The following is a 19,356-nucleotide window of genomic DNA, read 5'->3' as shown; positions in this document are numbered from 1 at the left end:
CCCCTGACCCCCTGCCCTGGTCACAGGGGCCACCAGGCTGGTTGTACAGTGAGAAGGAGCTCAGAGGCAGAGTTCAAGCACAACAGGTCACTCTTCCCAGTGAGGGGAAGGTTAACTGCTTACCTGCCTCTCAAATTCTCACGTAACATCACTGTTTGGATCTTAATGTTTGTTTCCCAAAAATTACAATTTGAACGCTCCCAAAGCTGACAGATCCCCAGATTAACCTGCTGTTGTGACCTGATGTAAGGATTATGGATCAATTATTGTTCTGAAATGTGTGTGTGACTTTTAAATGCCCTGTCAAATTAAGTGGCACTGGTCAGGACTGGAGGGCTGTGAATGGGGTGGGATGGGACATCTGGATGTGGAGATGCTGTTTTCACAGTTCTCCACTCTGAGCAGGTTAACCTGGGGAATTGTCAGCTTGGCCCATGCTGTTTCTGAGCTTATTTTCTCTTCTGATCTAACCCTAGAATTGGAAGAATGACAGTCTTCTGGACAAAAGCATACCAGATGTGGGAAGATTGGAATAGAAAGAAAAGTACAGATTCAGTGTAGGCAGAGTGTTTCAAAGCCCTGGTTCAGTTGTTTCCTTGGCCTAGATAAGCACAAGGCAAAGGAACTTCTGCTCCCTTTGCTCCCTTTGTTGGGTCAGCCTCTTGCTGAGCATCTCTTGTACAGCTGAGCCTACTGCTGTGACCAAGGGACTGGCCACAGCCACTTAAAATGGTAAAGAGAGGATGTAACAACAGCCTAAGTCATTAGTGATTTTTTTTTTTTAATTATTCTAGTTATCCTGATCACAAGTGGGATTGATGGCAAGTGGAGGCATGCATCTGACCAAGGACTTGCCAGGATGGTCACACTCCTGCCTGTGAAGGATGTACCCATGTCCCACACCTTGGCATGCAGCAAGGTGTGATCCCAGCACCATTCTCAGGTAACAGGGGCTGTCCCCTCTCTACTTCCTTTCCTTGCTGGTCTCTCAAGCCCTGCTTTTAGAGGTGACACTGCCCATGCTGTCCCATGTCTTCCTCCATGGGACAAGTCCAGACTCCTGAATTATCTTTCCAGCCCCTCAAGAAATAAGCAGCAGTATTTAAAGACTTGACTCCCAGTATGACCATGTTGATTGCAGTGACTGCACTTAACTACAGCAAAGAGTGAGTACTACAGGTTCCTCTCCCTTACACAATCCTTGACCTGCTCTTCCTTTCTCTTTTCAGATCCCTGCCTTCACTCTACTCTTGGCTGGGGAGCTGAACTCTCAGGACTCTTCTATTTTCTAACAGTGCAGCCTCAGCAGAGTGGACCTGGCTGAGGTCACAACATGGTTGTGGCACATCACAAGCTCCAGAGCTGGCCCTGCTCCTCAGGAACTCCTCAGTTCTTCACCCCAGCCCCAGTAATGTAGTGAGGACACTTCTGAGAATGTGTGAGTGCATGCCCAGGGGAGGTGGCTAAGGCACCACCCGTGGCACAATCTTTGTTATTGTACATTTTTCATTCAGGAAAGGTCAGTGTTTTGGAATTAGGTGCCAAGCAAGAAACTCTGGAGCCCAGGCCCCAGTTCTGTTCCCATTGCAGGCCTGGCCCTGCTGATGTGTGCAGGGCTCTGACAGAACCTTGCTGCTTTAAGCAGTTACCAGGCCTCCACTGTAATTGTGACTGTGATGGTGTCATCACTGCAAAGGTGGTTCAGGCTTGAACCTGGAGCAGTAATTTAGTGCCCAAATCCTGTGGTGTGTTTAACCTAGGCCATCTGGCTCGGCTGGTTGCAGCCTAAAGCCTGATTCATGTTTTTGTCAGACAGGTAACCCAGCAGTGCTGCAGTGTCACCAAGTGCCTGGATAAGGCAGATATTCTCCCACAGACCCTCTGGGGAAGGGGATTTTGGCTTGCTACAGTGATAACAGTCCTGGGCCCAGCTTCCCAAAAGCTCAGCAGCAAAAATTACCTGTGAGCTCTGTGTGCCTCAGACCTGGCAGCTCCAGGCAGCTCTGCCTGCCCCTGCTTGTGCCAAACTTGACTCATGTGCCACAGCAGTGACATGATCACAGCCTGGGCATGTGGTTACTGGTGATACCTCATGCCCCAGTTTCCTGGATAGGTGAGGAGGATGTCCTTGTTTGACTTAAGCTACTTACGCAATTCAAGTGGAAAATCTGTAAATAAAAGCTAAATTCATGCTGTGCTGATGGCTTATTTATGCTGGTATCATCCTCTGCCCAGGAAAACATGGATGATATTATACTGGAAGCACTGACATACTTGACCCTCAGTCTGGGGACAGGGTTTGTGTCCCCTCTCCTGGCTGGGAGCTGCTGCTCCCTCTCCCTTGTGCTTTTTGAGGCTCTGAGTGCTGCAGGGATTGTTAAACCCACACACAGCAATCCCCTGCCTTTCCCTAGAGTGGCAACATCAGCTTGTGCTGAATCTGTTCCATCTGTTCCCTCTCCCTGTGTGTGGTCTGGGTCAAACCACAGCTGACCCAGCCCCAGCACTGCTGGGACCCAGTCCTATCCCAGGATGGGCTTCAGCACTGTCTGCAACAGACCCAGGAGCAGGAATACCACAAACCTAAAACTCCCTTGTCATTTCTGCTCAGAAACCTGGCACTGAAGTGCACAAGGACTGCAGCTTAGGTTTGTCAGACTTGATGGTCATATTTTAATACAATCATATAATTCCCTCCTTACACCATCCTTGTTGGCCCTGTTGGCCTTGGATGGCAGGAGTGATGTGGCATGCAAACTAAACCTCTCCTAGTGCTTTTCCTTCCCCTTCCTGTTCTCTGCCACTCTTTGCCAGGACCCTCATTTGACAATTTAACCTGTAATTTCCTCTGCTGGGGGCTGAAATCTTGTTGTTTCCTGCCCTGTGGTTTGTGTCCTTTCCAATGTTCCAGCAGCAGGCAGGTGGTGCTGGGACAGTGTGATCAGGGGAGGCAGGAGCTGAAGCAGGAAAGCTGCAAACAGAGAGGTCATTGTTCCTGGGCTTGGGGGCTCTCAGGTCAGCATTCCCCACCTGGCACAGGCTCTGCTTCCCTCTGGTGCCTCCAACCTGGGCTGTGCCTTTCAGTGCTCCTGCAGCCTGGATCACCTGAGGGCATCACCCCAGGGCTGCTCGTGCCAGCAGCTCCCATGGGAGAAGGTCTCAGCCACTGCAAGCACCTGCAGGCAGAGCTGGGGCAGCTCTGAGTGGATTCTCTGCTAAAAGTGCAACAGCTCCTTCCACCCTGCCTGGTTCACAGCAGCTGATTTCTGGTGGGGCCCTCTGCTCCACACCATAGTAAGGGACTGAGAATACAGGAGCTGATTTCCTATAAACAGCGGCTGTATAGCTGGATCAGTGTGAAACAGGGAGATGTACAGGAATAACAGCCAGAGACTGAATTCCCTCTCACTGACCCTGCTTTCTTTCACAGAGCACAGTCAAGAAAGCCCTCAGTGGCCACTTTGGCATTCCCCAGGAGTCCTCTCCATGCCTGGCTGGCCATGAGAGCGCTTCCCTGGGACCTGTCACCGTGCCTGCCTTGGGAAATGGTTTTAGTGCCATATTTTGCCAAGACACTGATCCCAGGCCCTTCAAAGTTTGCAGTGCTGAGGAACTGAGCCCCACAGGAATGGAACAAGAGGAGATGAACACAGTGAAGTGCATTAGACTTGAATGAAGTGAGAGACTCGTGCAGGTTCATTTGAGCAAGAGATGTGCAACTGCCCTTAAGAAATAATTGTTAAGGAGGAAGAAAGAAGGGAGTGGGAAGACTTAAAGAACCTGAAGTAATTTAAGATGCTAAAATTAATGACTATTAGCTTCTGCTTTAGTGCTCATCCTAGCACCCTGAAGAACAATCAAGTATCTCAATTTTCTACTCAACTAGTACACTCTCTCCATGCAAATAATGGAAAACTATTGATGCAGGAGCAGCACAAGATGCCCCTTCCATCCACCTCCTTTGAAGAAGAAGACAGGAATGTGTGGGTTCTTCCAAGCTGGGAATGGACCAGATAATTCCATTGCTGAGCTCAACTTTGTGGGATGCTGCAGCAGGATTGGGGTTTCAGGTACTGGGGTCCACGTTGGGCTGTCCACTGCTGCCAGTATCAAGGTTTTGGAGTAAGGAATAGGATATTGAAAGAGATTGTCTGTCTTTGGCACAGGGAGAAGAACTATGTTTTATTAAGTAATGGTAGTACAGTACAAAAATATGATTGTATACAACCTTTGAAAAATATGGCACCACTGAAAGCAGCCTTTTCTCCTTTCATATGTTCCTTTCTTTTCATAAATATACATTGTAAATGCTTCTAACTGTTTTTTTACCAGCACTGGGAAATGAAGTCTTTAAATAACAGTCAAGATAAAGGGCAGCCAACAGTGTAATTTGAATTAACTTTGCTTTGCAAAATGAAAGATCTTCAGAAGAATAAGAAAAAGCTTCCAGAAAAGTCTGAGGAAAACAAAGCCCCAAAAAAATTTCCTGTTTGGAGCATATAAGATTATTCAGCATTTGAAATTATTTGATAGTTTTAGAAGCAAAGTCTCCTAGGCCTGACAAGCAAAGTCTTCTAGACAGGAGAATTAGGGCACCACCAGAGCCATGGAGGGAATGACCTGAGTGTTCCCAGGCAGCTGGTGCTTGGCCAAGGCCAAGGCTGAGCTCTGCAGATTGCAGCAGCCCACGTGCTCGCTGCTCTCTCCTGGACCCTCTTCAGCACCTCTCTGCCTCCCATGGCACTGGGATCCCAGATGGATCAAGTATTAAAGTGGGAGGAACTCTTCTACCTGATCAATGTAGTAAGTTGGTGGGTTTTTACTCTGGACAAGTATATTTATGTGTAAGGAAAAAGAATTCCTTCTCACAAAGCATTACGTCTCCAGCAACATCTGGAAATAATATTTGGGATGAAGCTCTTTTTTTCCAAAGAAGCCAAGTGAATTAGGACCCAATTTTCTCTCTTTACTGCCAGACAACTGCTGTTTTATTCAGAGGTTTTGTTTCTGAGACTCATTCTTAAGGAAAGATAACACTTATGGAGTTAAATTCCATCAATATGCTGGGAAGTTACCCTGCAATATCAAACCCTGTGTGTTCTTACTAATGAGCATAATTGCTGGCACCATTAAAGCAGCCTACTTTAAAGACAAGATAAGTTATCAAAACAAGTTCTTTTGCAATACAGAGACTAAACACAACCTGGCACAGATGGAGGAAAACCTTTGACTTTGAAAACTACCCAGACCTGCCAGGGATCATAGGACAGTCTAAAGTCTTGTCTAGGTGGTGAAACTCTCTGGCAGGACATCCCTGGGCCAGTTATCTCAGCACTGTCACACCTTCACCAAGATTCCCATGTGTTTCCTGGTGGGGTTTGACCTGCTCACTGTCACCTGATGGCCCAAATGGAAACTGGCAGCTTGAGGAAGAGAAAAAACACTGCTTATGGTGAGCATCAGATGTGTCCAGAGCTTGGCAAAGCTGAACTGGAAGCCAAGGCAGGCTGGTAAGAGTATGATTCTTATTTCAGTCCCTAAACTTCCATGGGCTCCACTAGCAGCTGAAGTATGGGCAAGAAACAGCATCTGTCTGATTATTTTTAGTCCCTACATGCCTTATTCTGTGCCAGGAAGTGGCACTGGAGCTCCAGGGAAGCAGTAGCTGTCACATAACTGCATCTGCACCCAGGAGGTCCAGGATGAACACAGGATTCTCCCTTGTACAGCTGGAGCAGAATGAAGTGGGGTGGAAATGTCTTCCTCCTCCTTGCTCTGCTCCTGCCCTCGGTGTTTGGGTTTGATGTAGGACCAAAGCTCAGCTAGGTGGGAAGATGGGGCATGGGATTTGTTCACCTACAGGCAGCTCCTTTAGGAAGGAGCCCTGCTGTGCCCTGGAGAGCCAGCCCAGGTAGCCTGGGCGGACAGAAGGTGCGTGAGCCATGGCCAGATTGCCCCACTCCTAAGTGCAAGGTCCAGGCAGTGAGGAAGCAGGACATTTTTACCCAAATGACAGCAATTTGAGGCCATTCACCTGCACGAGGAAGGAGCTGTGGTATGTGGGTTGCCAAGCCTCTGCTGTGCTGCCGGGCAGGGAAGGAAATTCCCTGGATTTGCCTTTCATCTCAGACAAGGACACGGCGGCGTTTGAAGCAATCACAAACCGCAGCTGGCACAGCCGGCCCTGCGCACGCGGGGAGAGTTCAATAATTCAGCAAAAACCCAGAGCCAGCAGCAGACTTGGGCTCCAGCCAAGGCTCGGGACGTTGCCCCAGCATCAAACAACGCCTCTGCTTGAGATCTCCCTGCCTGGGAAAGCACCGTCTGCCAGGAGAAGGAGAAATCCTCAGCCCACAGGATTTCTGTGCTCCAGTGCCGGCAAAGGGCTGATGTGCTGGTGGCTCATGCTCGCACTGTGTGACCTGTGACCTGTCCTGTCTCAGCAGTACAAAGGGACTCAGAAAACTGGGTGGCCTTTGCCAAAACATTGGCCCTAGTCCACACAGCGACCGCTGTGGTTTTTATCTTTTTTCTCCCTTTTTTCCTCTTTCTATTTTTGTCCTTTCTTTCTCTTTCTTTTCTTCCTTCTTTCCTTCCTTCCTTCCTTTTTTTTTATTTTTAATTTTTTCCTCTTAAACTAAAGTGGTTTTAGTGCTGGTGAAAGGTGCTGAATGGCAGCCTTGGAGATGGATGTCCCTCTACTCAGCCCCAGCAAGCCTTGGTGTTTTCTCTGGTGTTTCTCCTCCTGGCATCATCCCTGTGCAGGACAGATCCCAGGTTCCCTTGTCCTCTCACCTGCTTCTTTCTGTGCTGGTTGGGACACCCATGGCCAAGCATGACTTCAACCTCCCATCCCAGGCTTGGGTGCTGCTGACCTGGGCCAGGCTGGACCTGGCAGTGTCCCAGGGCACTTTGCTGTGAGCTATTCCAGCCTCTGCTCCCACAACAAGCAGCAGATCCCCAACCACGCTCAGCCCTGCTCCCATCCTGAGCCAGGAGAGGGAGGAGAATGGATGCACCTCGAGGGTGCCACTTTTCTCTCTGCCTTCTTTTGGTGCCTAACCCAGAGCTGACCCCAAGTGCTTCAGTGCAGACTGATTGTCTCTTCCTTGATGCTCTCTTTCACCTCTCTCCCTAAAGTGCAAACGAACACAACAGAGTCACCCTGGGTGCTGCAGCCAGCTCACACCCAGGGGCCCAGAGGGACAAGTGGGACATCAAGCCCTTGGCTTGCCCACAGGCCCCAAGCCAGGCTTTCAAGTAACACCCTAGAGGTGCTTGGCACATTTCTCCCCACCCCAAACACCAATGCCAACCTGTGCTACCTCTTGGGCAAAGAGAAACCCCTTTGCTCACCCCTTCCCACCTCCCTCCCCCCTGTCCCCATCCCCACCAAGCTGTGCCAGCCTCCCCCCTCTCTCTGCCAGGCAGCAGAGAGGGGCAAAGCAGCCTGCTCCATCTTCCCATCCATGTTCAGGGTAAATGCAGCACCAAAATAGATACAAAAATAGAATTTTGGGTCCATTGGCCCAGCTTCACTATTAATATAACTGCTATGAAATGTCAGAAAATAAAAGCTGCTCTCTCTATACACACCTGCCCCCCCCCCCCCCCCTCACTGACAGTATTGCCACACGCCCGGTCCTGTCAAAACAAGGCATCAAGATGCCTGTTTTCTCTATATTTTAAATACAATTGCTTCCATCCCCCCATTGTAAACAAACATGGCAGAAAGGGGTTTGGAAAAATAAAAAAGAACAAACAAATAAACAAAAAACTATTTTAAAAATCCTTCATCGTTTCTAGTGTTCTGAATAATATTTCTGCCTCCTGGGACTTGAATCCTGCCAGGCTGTTTAAAAGGACAGAAGGTACCTGTGATTTCTGATGAAGGCCCTGATGTCCTTCTTGGGTTTCCTTTGGATGCTCTCTGGTGGGGATGAGAGAGATAATGTATTTGCTTTCCTCTATGCAAAAGTCACAAAGTGTTTGATCAGCAAACCCGTGACTAAAAAAAGTAAATATATAAAATAAACAGCAATCCACAGCCTCTTTCTTAAGTTTCCCCATCTATCCAGTTTTCAAAGTGCAAAACCTAGAGAAGCACAGAATTATTTTCTTGAGGTGTTTTTCCCCTTTTGTTAGGGCTTCTTCCCCCCACGTGCTTGACTGGAATGGCCTTTCTATAGCAAAAGTCAGATAAAGCATAATTGCAGTAGTTTCTGCACAAGGAATCATGAATCATTCCAGTGACTTGAGAATCTAAGCTGTTAATAGGCTAAAAAAAGGATTTTTTTGTTGGTCTTTTTTTTTGTTTTGTTTTCTTTTTGCATTATAATTAAGCATGAATATATATTACTATATTACACTGCTTGGATTGCTGGAGCAATCCACACCTTCCTATGCTGTAAAACTAACTCCCACCCTGCACTCCCCAGATCAAGAGCTTCTTTTCTCCTCCCTGTGCCAGATACCCTCAATTCACATGATGAAAAGTCCCTCCCAGCCCCCCTCCCATTTTTTTTGTGGTTTTTTTTTTTTTTTTAGTAGATATTGCCGCATTCTTAAATTCATGCATTGCTGCATTGCTATTGCACATATATAAAGGATTGCTCACTCCCTCCCGGCTGCTCCCCTCCCCTCACTGGTTGTGCACGTCCTCTCTGCGGACTATCTTGTAGATGATCCAGTAGAAGATGTTGAAGATGAGGAAGGCCATGGGGAAGCCGATGCGGGAGATCTTGTCGATTTTCTTGGCTCTCTGGATGAAGAGCTTCCTCATCTCCTCGGGCGAGCGGGACGGCGGCGGCACCGGGTTGGCCGTGTTGTTGTTGTTGGCTCCCTTGACAGAGATGCCATCCTTGGCTTGCAGGCAAGCTGGCCCCATCCCATAGGCGGTGAAGTTGAACCTGCCTTCACCAGCTTCGTCCTCCTGGAACAGATTGAGCATGGGACTCTACTTAAAATGAGATATAGACAGTGCACCCTCGCTATAAGGCTCTCCGCTGACACCGCGTCCTGCTCTGCACGGGAAAGATGCTCCCACTGAGCCCTGGCACCCTTGGGCAAACCCCTGCTCTTGGGAGATCAGCCTTATAGAGGGGTGCTAGCTGTGTGATGCACAGATGCAAATCAGGGGATCCAGGCACCCCGTGGAGAACAGGACTGACTTCCACCCCATGGAGGTCTTTGACCTATTGGAGGGTTTGTGGCACTGCTTTCATTTTTCCAATTGCATCCCCTGTTTTGCTTCTGCCTCTCCCTACCCCCTCCCACCTCCTATCAGCACCTTCTTTGCTTTGCCTGTGCAGTTTCAGCTTGCCCAGAAGGAGTGGGCTCCATGTAACTCACGTAGCCAAAGCTGCAGCGGCTTCCTACAGAGTTACATGGATGTGCAGGAGCCAGGAGCTGTCCAGGAAAAGAGCTCTGCAGGCAGCGTGCAACCAGCCCTCACTCGCCTGCCCACAGCACCCCACAGCCATCCCCAGGAGCCAGCTTTTAGGTGAGGAACTGAAGTGCCCTTCTGTGGGTCAATGGTAAGACATGGCTGCTTGTGGTAATGCCAATTATTGAGAAAAAGTACAATTTGCATTCTAATCTAAAGGCAAACGGTGTTGCTGTTTGGGGTTTTTTGGTGAAAGCTTTGCTGGGATCCCAGAATGATTTAACCCTATTTTATTGAGCACAAGGATGTAATGACAGGGAAAACTAAGTTTGGTCCAAGTGATTCAAGCAGTGATTTGCAGAGGCAGAGTCAGAATCCGAAGTCTCTTGACTTCAGGTCACCAAGGCTAATTGTAGAGCAGTGGTACTAATTAATCATTAGCAGAGGCTGGCCCATGCTGTGTCCCCTAACACTGCCCTTGCAGCCCCCTCCCTTGTAGCTGCCTGCCCACTGTGCCCTGGTGCCCCCTGCCCTGTCCTTTGAAGAGTGTCTTTTCTGGATGGCCCCTGCATCCCATGGGCAGCTGCATGGGATGAGGAGCAGGACACAGAGGATACTGCCATAGCTGGGCAAAACAAAACTACCCAAATGAAATCAACATCTGTTTTTTTGCCATACTCAGAGCTTATGGACCTTCTCATCGTGTCTGTAATGCAGGGGTTCAGGTTAAAACTGCCTCTGCTCTTTTCCCATTGCACCAAAAAACACTGGCCCATGTCTGGCTTAACCTAAACCACTCAATCCTTAATTTACTGATTTTTTTAATCTTTTCATTGCTGAGGGGCCACTGGCTGTGACTTTGTTTTGGCCACTGTGGCTTTGTTTTGGTGAGTGGTGTACTGGGGTTAGAGAAGACAATAGTGCCTTTTTTAAGGTGCCATGGCAAAGGAGAAAGGCAAAGATCACCAGCCACACTGGGAAATGTTTCCAAATGCACTCCATGTGGGTCTGATGATGGTGTCATGTTAATCATACCACTGCAACATCTCACTTTTTTTTTGCCTGGTGTGTCATGCCTAAACCAGTCAGAGCTACCCAGACAAGTCAGGACATCAGGACAGAGCAATTAGTGCCTTTGGCAGCTGCATTAGCTCATTTACATATTAGCAGTCAGCTTAGTTTTCTGATGAGCCTTGTTCATTTAGCTTTTGCAAGTGTTTATGCTTTGCTCCAATTAAATAGCTGTGAGATTGAGCAGGGACTGTGCTAACAGCCTTGTGTTGAGTGCAACAGCTCTCCAAATATCTCTCAAACTTGTCTGTGTATTAGTAGCTTTCTTTTCCTCCTTACTGTTTTATCAATAGACTGATCTGCATACAACAGCACAGATCCAGAGACAGGATGCCTGAATACAGATGAAGAGATAAATGCACTATGGAGGCATCCATGTGGGTGGGTTTAGCTCTGCCTCTGTTCAGCTGCATCTTCTGAACCAAAGCTTTTTTGATTTTGGGATGGCAGAGCCCTGTTCTGGTTAAAAAAAAATCAGTGGGTGCTGAGGGTCTCATCTGTTATTTCTTTTCTCTTGCATTTGTCCAACACTTTTCATCCCTGGTCCTGAGTGGGTTGAGCACAAATGAACAATTATCTTCTGTTTTGCAGATAGGATGACTGAAGCAGAGCGAGACAAATCTAGAAAAATGCAGGTATTCCTGCTCCTCAGCCCCCACTTCCTCCTGGAATGGTAGCAGTTCTGCAAGCATACACTGAACTGCTGCAGGACAGGTTGGACCCTGGGAAAGACTTTTAATGGCTGAGAGAGTGAAACAATGGAATGGGAGAAGGTTTCTGGATGGGATGGATGGTGGAAAGTAGACAAATACCTATAAGGAGTATTTAAGGCAGACCTTGGTAGTCACCTATGGGCTTGCTTGAGATTTGTATCAGCAAAATTGTCTTTGTTTTTTCTCTCAGAGAAAATGTACTGGATTTTAATGCTGTCCTGAGGGCAGCCTCTCAGGCCTGGTGCTGAAATTTTGCTAACCCCTTTCCTTATTCTACCAGTTATATAGGGACAATTCTTAAGTGCCTTTGGCCTTGTGATCACAGCCACCTTTACGTTTCTTTCTAATGTGAGGTGAAGTGTTTGCTGTTGGAGCCCAGGCTGGGGAGCTGTCGGAGCTGCGTGCATGCTCAGATTGGGATTGGGATCAGCCACGGCAGGTAAGCATGGAGCAGGCTAAGGCTCAGAGTAAAGCTCTTTCCTTCCAGGAGGAATTTGCAGTCAGTCTGGGAAGCAGATGCTTTTGAACATGGAGATGGCAGAGACAAAAGAGGTGTCACTTACCTCTGGGCTACTGCAGGCTGTTGTGTTGGGGATGCTGCTCTCTGACAGACACCCCTCACACCTCCCTGCCTGCCTCCCCCAGCCCTGGCTGCAGCTTCTGGGGAGGAGAACTCACCCCAGAACACTGCTGTGTGACACTTGTCCTGTTGAGAACAACCCTTCTGGCTGAGCTAGCAAAACCCAGCTTGCTGGACTCCTGGGGTCAGCAGGCTGTTAGAACAGGCACAATCCATTGAGGCAGCTCTGCTTTTTGGTGTGTGAGCCTCCTTAACATCTGACTAGACACTGGGGACCTCCCTGGGGGCTCGTGGCTTGGCTCAGTTGACCATGGTGTTCTGCTGGGACAGATTTCACTGTGTCCTTCATGCTTTATGTATTACCTTGTGATGCCTCCTCTTCCTTCTGAACCTGAGCAGCTCTTTGTGCTGCCGGGACACGAAGTTGACGGCGGCGTATTCCAGAAGGGCAGAGAACACAAACAGCAAGCACACGGCCATCCAGATGTCTATGGCCTTCACATAGGACACCTAGGAGTCAGAAAAAGAGACAGAAATGGGGTGGCTTCCTTACCCAAATGCATTTTTACTTGGTGTTTTACATGGCTAACATCTGTTCTTGGATACCAGAATCTCACTCATTTAACGTGAATGTGTAATCAGGTCACTGAAACTCCTCACGGTCACTTAAGTAGCAATAATTCCACAGATTTTAATTTATTCAGGCCTTGATTGTGATTGTTTATATGCAAGGAAAACAGTAATCCACCATACCAGAAGCCCTTCATAAAGGTAAATTCAGTACTGTTATAAAAGTAGGATGGTCAAGTGACTAAAAAGCTAAAGTGTAGAGTGCACATCCATGTGTGGTTGTTGCAGGGGTTTGTAAAGTGCACAGCTCCTGGTTACGGGGATTTATGGTGAGTGCTGAATCTTAGGGGAGGTTTTGCTGCAAGTCATTGAGAATTAAAAATTTTTCAGGATGGGGCTGGAATTTGCTCTGTTTGTCCTTACACAGGAATTGTGCAAAGGCAGCAGCAGGATCTGTGTAGGGATTTCCTTAGGTGCTGTCCCCAAAAGGGGCATGAATTCCCTGGCGTTCCAAGGGCGTTCCCTACCTTGGGCAGTGATGCTCGGGAGCCAGAGCTCTGCGTGGTCATGGTGAGCACGGTGGTGATCCCCAGGCCCACACGAGCAGGTGCAGCATCCATGTTGATCCAGAAGGAGATCCAGGACAGAATGACAATGAGAAGGCTGGGGATGTACATCTGGATCAAGTAATATCCCATCTGCCTCTCCAGGTGGAAACGAGCTTCTATACAGGTGAACTTGCCTGAGGAGGATGGGAGATACAGGGGAGGTTATTGGGAAGGCGCAGTGAGCCTCCTGCTCTCAGCCACTGTCTGGGGATTTTCCTTTTCCTTGTGTTGCCTAAACCAGGGTCTTGTTAGGGGAGGAAATGAACAGCTGTTACCCAGGGAATGGGCAAAGGGATAGGACAAAGGGAATGGCTTCAAACTGAAAGAGAGAAGGTTTAGATTAGATATTAGGATGAAATTCTTCCCTGTGAGGGTGGGGAGGCCCTGGCAGAAGTTGCTCAGAGAAGCTGTGGCTGCCCCATCTCTGGAAGTGGTCAAGGCCATGTTGGACAGGGCTTGGAGTCACCTGGGATAGTGGAAAGTGTCCCCATGGCAGGGGGTTGGAGCAATATGGTCTTTAAGGTCCCTTCCAAGCCAAACCATTCTAGGATTCTATGAACATTAACATAGCAATGAAAGCCCTTTGGCAGTATGTCCTATGTCACTTAAATGTCAAAGACAAAAGAAGGCTCTAGGAGGGAAGATCCCAACCAAACACCCTGGAATTGATGCAATTGTTACCAGGGACAAGAAGGTTTTGCACATTTATGTCCATTAGCTTTTCATTTGCTGTATGTGTTTCCACATGTCTATTATCTCTGGAAGTGTAGGACAAGGCCAGAGTGCCATCAGACAGAGCAAGAGACTCTGGCAAATGCACAGTCCTGAATTCCTATCCACTGAACCCCTCAGTTATGGCTAACAGCACTGACCTGTGTTGTAGTGCTTCGTGCAGTATCTCAAGTCCTTTTCTTCTTTGAGGATAAACTGAGGCAGTGTCAGCCCATCAGCAACTTGCACTGCTCCTTTTTCTTGCCACTCAAATATGAGATCATTCATTGTGTAGCCAACTGTTGAGAGGAAGGGACAAATGCCACATGAGTCACATTAAATACTGATCTGGAAAGGGGCAGTGTTGCAGAAGAGAGCTTGGAAGCAGGGGGGCATCCTGGCCTTCCTTGACAGTGCTGTCATGAATGGGATTTGGGTTGAGGCAAAACTGCTTGTTCATGTGGGAAGAGCCAGAGCAACCACCTCGACTGGAGCTGCAATGGATTTTCTGCAATAAATAACATTTTTTTCTTGAATTTGGCTTGCTGAACTGTTTTCTACTGTTTCCAACTTGACTGCTTTCTCTGGAAGGAGCTCATCATCTTTCCCTCCTTTGGGATAAGCAACATATACAAGTGGCAGATGTTCATCCAGAGAGAAAAAATCCCACTTGCAGCTGAAAGCACTTTCACCTCTCCTGCAAAGTGAAAGGCCAGTGTAGACACAAGCAAGCCAGGGCTCCTCACATGGGATCTTTTGAGGTTTGGCTTCTCTAGCGAGTGTCACATGGGCTGAATGAATGGAAAATCCTAAGCAGGAGGTTCTGCAGTGGAGGCTGGGCTGGGGACGGGCTGCAGCTGGGAAAGGAGAGGGCAGGGAGAGCAGCAGGGGAAGGAGTTGTCTCCTCTCTGAAAGGTGCACAGGACTCACAGCTTTCCAGCTGCATGATGCACGTCTGGACGTCCATGGGGAAGTTCTTCAGGTCCATGGGGCAGGCCAGAGTCAGCGTGATCCTGAGGAGAGAGGAGAGCACAGGGCATGGCAAACAGTGGCACTGCTGAGGGCTGGGCTGGGGAAATGACTGATCATCCATCTCTTCCCTGCCTGTGCTCTCACCCTGGTGCTGGACAGCATCAGAAATGCTGAACATTTGGGTCTGTGACCCCATTCCCAGCCGAGCCTGCTGCTCGTTTCATTGCAGAGCTCCCTCACAAACAGCTCTGCTGCTTTTCCTGTCCTGCCTCAGGCTGGGTTAGCAAAAAGCCCAAGCCCACTCTCTGGAACCACCAGAGGCATTTCTAGAGACTGGCACTGTTTGTAAATCTCTGAACAGAACATTTGTGTGTGATAAAAAAATACCAAAAAGAAGTTTCATCAGGATCATATGGTTGTGTGTGGGGAAAGAAATACTTCAGTGGGATTTTCTGCAGGGAAAATGCCTTGTGCTAAGCCAATATGAACTCCTGTACCTTCCTGAATTCCTGCAGAGCCCTTGAGACCTCTATATCTGTCTCCATTTTCCACTAGGTGCAGGCTGCATTTTCTGTGTTATATTGCTGTGCTGCTCTGTACCATGATCTATGCTTTAAATGTTTGGTTGGTTCAACAAGCTGATACTAAATGATTTGCTCCAGATAGTTAGACTTGAGTTATTTGGTTTGATAATGTTGAAAATGCTGTTCCCTGAAGTGTTTAGGTTTTTCAGCTTTTTGCCTTGATGTAGAAATAGCAGAATTACCCAGGGGACAGAAATTGAATTTTTCTATCATCAGACCTACAAGAAACTTATCAGGATGGAAAGATACTTTAATTTAAAATCTTATGTTGTTAGAAATTCTCAGCTTGAGTTTGGAGGCATGTTGGGACAGAAGATGTGACAAAGTCCACCTTCTTGTAAATGCCTTGCCTGGAGTTTGATTATTGCTAGTAGTAGCAAAGAACCAGTTAGAAAATGGCACAGCACCTCATGGAGATTTTTCTTTTTAAAGGGAAAGACTATTTCTCCTTCTGGAAACTCTTTGAATTTACAGTGTGCTCTTGTTTCTTTTTAATTTTCACAGGAAAATGTACTTATAAAGAAACCTATATTTTTATCTAGAGATGCGCGAGATAGGAAAGCTGTTCTTTTTAAACAAGAACTGAAATATTTTCAGGTTTTTGCCTTGAAAATGGTGATTTTTTTCCATGTTCCCTGCTGAGTCATTGCTCTGTTTGGCAGAGCAGCCCCCGGGCTGGGGCACCCTGTGCCCCTCTGTGCCCCTGCAGACCCCCTGGCACAGGACTCTGTGCCACGCTCGCTGCCAAGCTGCTGCTGTTGCTTTTGCTCCCTGCCTGCTTTTGAACATGAAGAACTGTGAGGTTTCCCCATTCAGCCAACTCACATGGCAATTCTGTTGTTGTTTTGGCCATCAGGGATCTGGTCTTTGGGCTGGAAGCACCTTGGTGCTTGATGGAGGCCATCAACAGCATTAAGCTGTTCATTTCCCTTTTTCCTGTTTTTCCTTCCCATTGCTGCCACTGGGAGCTGCAGTATGAGGTGGGGTGTGTAGGCAAATTTACATTATACGTGAGGTGGAAGAGTCTTCAGTATAGAGTTAAACCTTCCCAGTCTAAGCCTGTGAATTTTGAACTTAATTTCATTGGTTTAAAATAAAGTGTGAATGGGGTTGGAAGTGAAGGTGGGGGCTAAGGTTGATTTCCTGTGGGAAGTTCAGTGAAATTAGTTCAATTTTGCTGATGGATTCTTGGATCTAGCAATAAAAGGATAACTGGGAACAACGAGGCTGAGACAAAGCCATGGGGCTCTACTTAGCACTTTCCATGATTTTTACTTTTTTTTTTTTTTGGTCAGGAAATGCTGCAGCTTTGAAAACAGAGTGTTCATGAGCTTCTACTGGTTTTCACACAGCACAGCTGGTTTTAGGCTTGCACCAACATAAGATAGCTGAAGTAATTTTACATTAGGGATGTTAAGGAATCTACTCCAAGCAGAAGTCCTTGAACTGAAAGAGGTGAAGATGAGTTAAATTCCATCCCAGACCAATCCCCTGTCTCAATATGCTTTAGCAGAGGTCCCCTCTAACCACATTGCTTCATCACTGCTAATTGAATGATCTCACACCTTAAAAACCCCTTAAATATCTCTTTTCCAACAGCATGCCCAAAGGCTTGCATGACCTTGGTGGAGTCGCCTCACCTGATGCTGTAGAGGACGTTGCCGTTCCGGGAGATCCTCAGCAGCTTGTTGTCCGTGGTGATCTCGTGGAAATGGGCCCCTTTCTCGTTAGCAAAGAACAGGTCAGGCTTCCAGATGGAGTCCAGCATGGAGGGGTCCAGGTCCAGGGAGTCGTCGGGGTACTCGTTGTAGGCCAGCCGGGGGTCGTTCCACTGCTGCCGCAGGAAGATGTTCACCCTGTAATCCTGCACACAGACACACAGCAGAGCTCAGAGCGGCCTCAAGGTGCTGGCAGATGGGGAGCACACTCTAAAATCATCCTAAAACGAGCTAGACTATGTCCAGGCCTCTGTTTCCCAAGCTATGCCAAGTGGTTTTGGTATTATTCCTCAAGGAACAGTAATTAATTTTTAGCTTTGTAGCTTACAGCTATGGCATAGCATGAGCAGCTGCCTGTCCCTGCATCCCTCTGTTACAGCAATTGTCAGCTGTGTGGGAAGGGCCAGGACCTCTCTGTCTGGACCCTGGGGCTGCAGAGAATAGGAGCAGTTGTGGAGAGCAGAATGGTCACTGTCAGCAGAGGGATGTTCCAGGGGAGTAAGTGGGGAAAGAAACTGAAACCAGCTTCCTTTCAGTGCTGAACTGTCCCATATTGTGGCTATCTGTAGCACTGGAAAAGGAAAAGGCACAGGGAGACAAATTGTCCATGAAAGAGAAATTCCCTGTGTGTCTGCTAATGCAAGGATAACTCAGATGAGCTGATGGGAGCAGCTGCCCTTGGTTAGAGTTTCTGAGCAGGAGAGGGATATGCATGAAGTCTGCTCTCCTAATCCTGAGTGTTCTGGTTTCCCCTCTCTAATGTCAAACTGCCATAAAGGCAACAGATTTTATAGGGTGATCATCTTCCTGAATTGAAGGTAGTCCCTCAGCATTATGCAAAATTATATTTGCTTCATAACCACAAGTCTTACAGCTCCCCTAAGTTCCTCAGATCAAGGCTGGCTGCTGAGGCTGAGTTCAGACACGACTGGAAAATCAGGGGCAGTTTCTCTTCTCCCTGTCTGGCCAACAGCTTCCCATGCTCCTTTTCTTCTGATTTTCACATAAGAAAGTGAGCCAATAAATTGAAATGGGGAGAGGATGTGCCAGCTATCAGGAGAGGGATGAAAGCTCCACAAGCATAAATTAATTGTCATTTTCTAAGTATAGAGGCAGACTGTGTCTGAAGAGCAGCACATAATAAACCAATTCCACTGCCCAGGCCCAAATGAATAGTCCTTCTCATGATTAAGGGTTTATTTGCTGCCTTTCTAATATAAATGTACTTTGAAGACTTTTATTAGGACACAGTTAATGGAGGGTGTCTGATGTGCTTACTGGTGTCTGATACCTGCTGCAGGCACCTGGTGAGAGGCTCCCCTCACTCTGCCACCAGCTCTGTTTTTTCCATCTGGAGAACACAGAGCTCTGCAGTTGAAGGAGAGTTGCCTGTATAGGAGAGACTTTCTGATGCTGCTGCCTCAAGAGCTCACTTGCCTGTGGACCTACAGCCTCTTGTCAACAAGGACACAGCTCTCGTGGTGTCCAGTGGCACTGGAGGGTTGGGAGGGGATGTTGCAGTAAGGCAGAAAAATCATAAAGAAAGGCTTCATAAAATCAAGCCTGCTCTCCTGGAATCAGTGGCTGGCCTTGTCAAAGCCAGCACTTTGCAAGTTCTCATGTGAAAGCAATCCTGGTGGGAGCAGTTTGTTAACATAATCTATTCCTGGGTAAAAACAACTTGCACCTTTATAAACTGTTTGTACACCTTTAGACAGAAAAATGAAAACTGTCCCTGCATGTAGACACTAAGAGTTTGAGTGACCAGTCAATACAGGATAACAACTTGTTACTAATGAAAATAAGTAATTGGCAAGAAAATTACTGACCAATTGGAGTCCCACACAAGGTCTGTAAAACTGGAGTTATTTGAGTAAAGAATAGCCTTTTTCCACATGAAGAAAATGGAGTCCCATGTGGTATATTCCCATAAGAGGATTGTGTTGGGTGCTCTGTGTTTTGGACGAGGCACTTCTAGCCAAGCACATGGCCTGGAGTCTGTTTCAGGCCACTTGGTGCCATCTGCACCCTCAGAGCACAGGAGCTGCTAATGACATTAATGATTGTGACAACAGCAAATGAACCACGGACTTGACGCTAAAAGGAGCAGACCTCTGAACACAAAAAAGAGCTGCAACACTCTTTCCTTCTGCTGATATTCCAAGTGTCACCTTCACGAGTCCTAGTGCATCCCTCTGACTTAATTATTCATCTCTGTCGACCCTGGATAATGTGTCTGGAGGAAATGTGAATAGCTGGGGACAGCTGGGGACCAGGGTCTCAGCACAGGGCCAGCCCATCACACGAGCCTGGAAAAGGAAAGGAACCATGAATTCCCACTGTCCACAGCAGGCAGCAGCTCCCAGAGCTGCCTGTATATTTTCAATTCTCCCTTTTCTGTGCATCAAGATCTGCAGCCATTACAGTCAGGGGAAATCAATGTC

General features: G+C 47.6%; 1 protein-coding gene across 2 annotated transcripts in view; it reads right to left on the bottom strand.

The window, feature by feature from the left end:
• Positions 1-7,640: 7,640 nt before the first annotated feature.
• Positions 7,641-19,356, bottom strand: part of GLRA1 (glycine receptor alpha 1) — a 38,249-nt gene continuing 26,533 nt past the window's right edge. Inside the window, exons 4-9 of one of the 2 annotated variants that reach the window (XM_054642955.2) lie at positions 16,835-17,058; positions 14,569-14,651; positions 13,800-13,937; positions 12,847-13,061; positions 12,113-12,259; positions 7,641-8,956 (exon numbers count right to left, since the gene is read on the bottom strand). In XM_054642955.2, coding sequence (XP_054498930.1) covers positions 8,642-8,956; positions 12,113-12,259; positions 12,847-13,061; positions 13,800-13,937; positions 14,569-14,651; positions 16,835-17,058 — 1,122 coding nt within the window. In that variant the 3' untranslated portion in view covers positions 7,641-8,641. The remainder of the gene's footprint in view (positions 8,957-12,112; positions 12,260-12,846; positions 13,062-13,799; positions 13,938-14,568; positions 14,652-16,834; positions 17,059-19,356) is intronic. The other variant, XM_077186523.1, reaches the window with a different exon arrangement.

Source organism: Agelaius phoeniceus, chromosome 15 (assembly GCF_051311805.1).
Source record: "Agelaius phoeniceus isolate bAgePho1 chromosome 15, bAgePho1.hap1, whole genome shotgun sequence".
NCBI classification, from domain to species: Eukaryota; Metazoa; Chordata; class Aves; order Passeriformes; family Icteridae; genus Agelaius; species Agelaius phoeniceus.
Note: the sequence above shows the minus strand (reverse complement) of the source record. Positions and strands in the feature narration are given on the sequence as shown.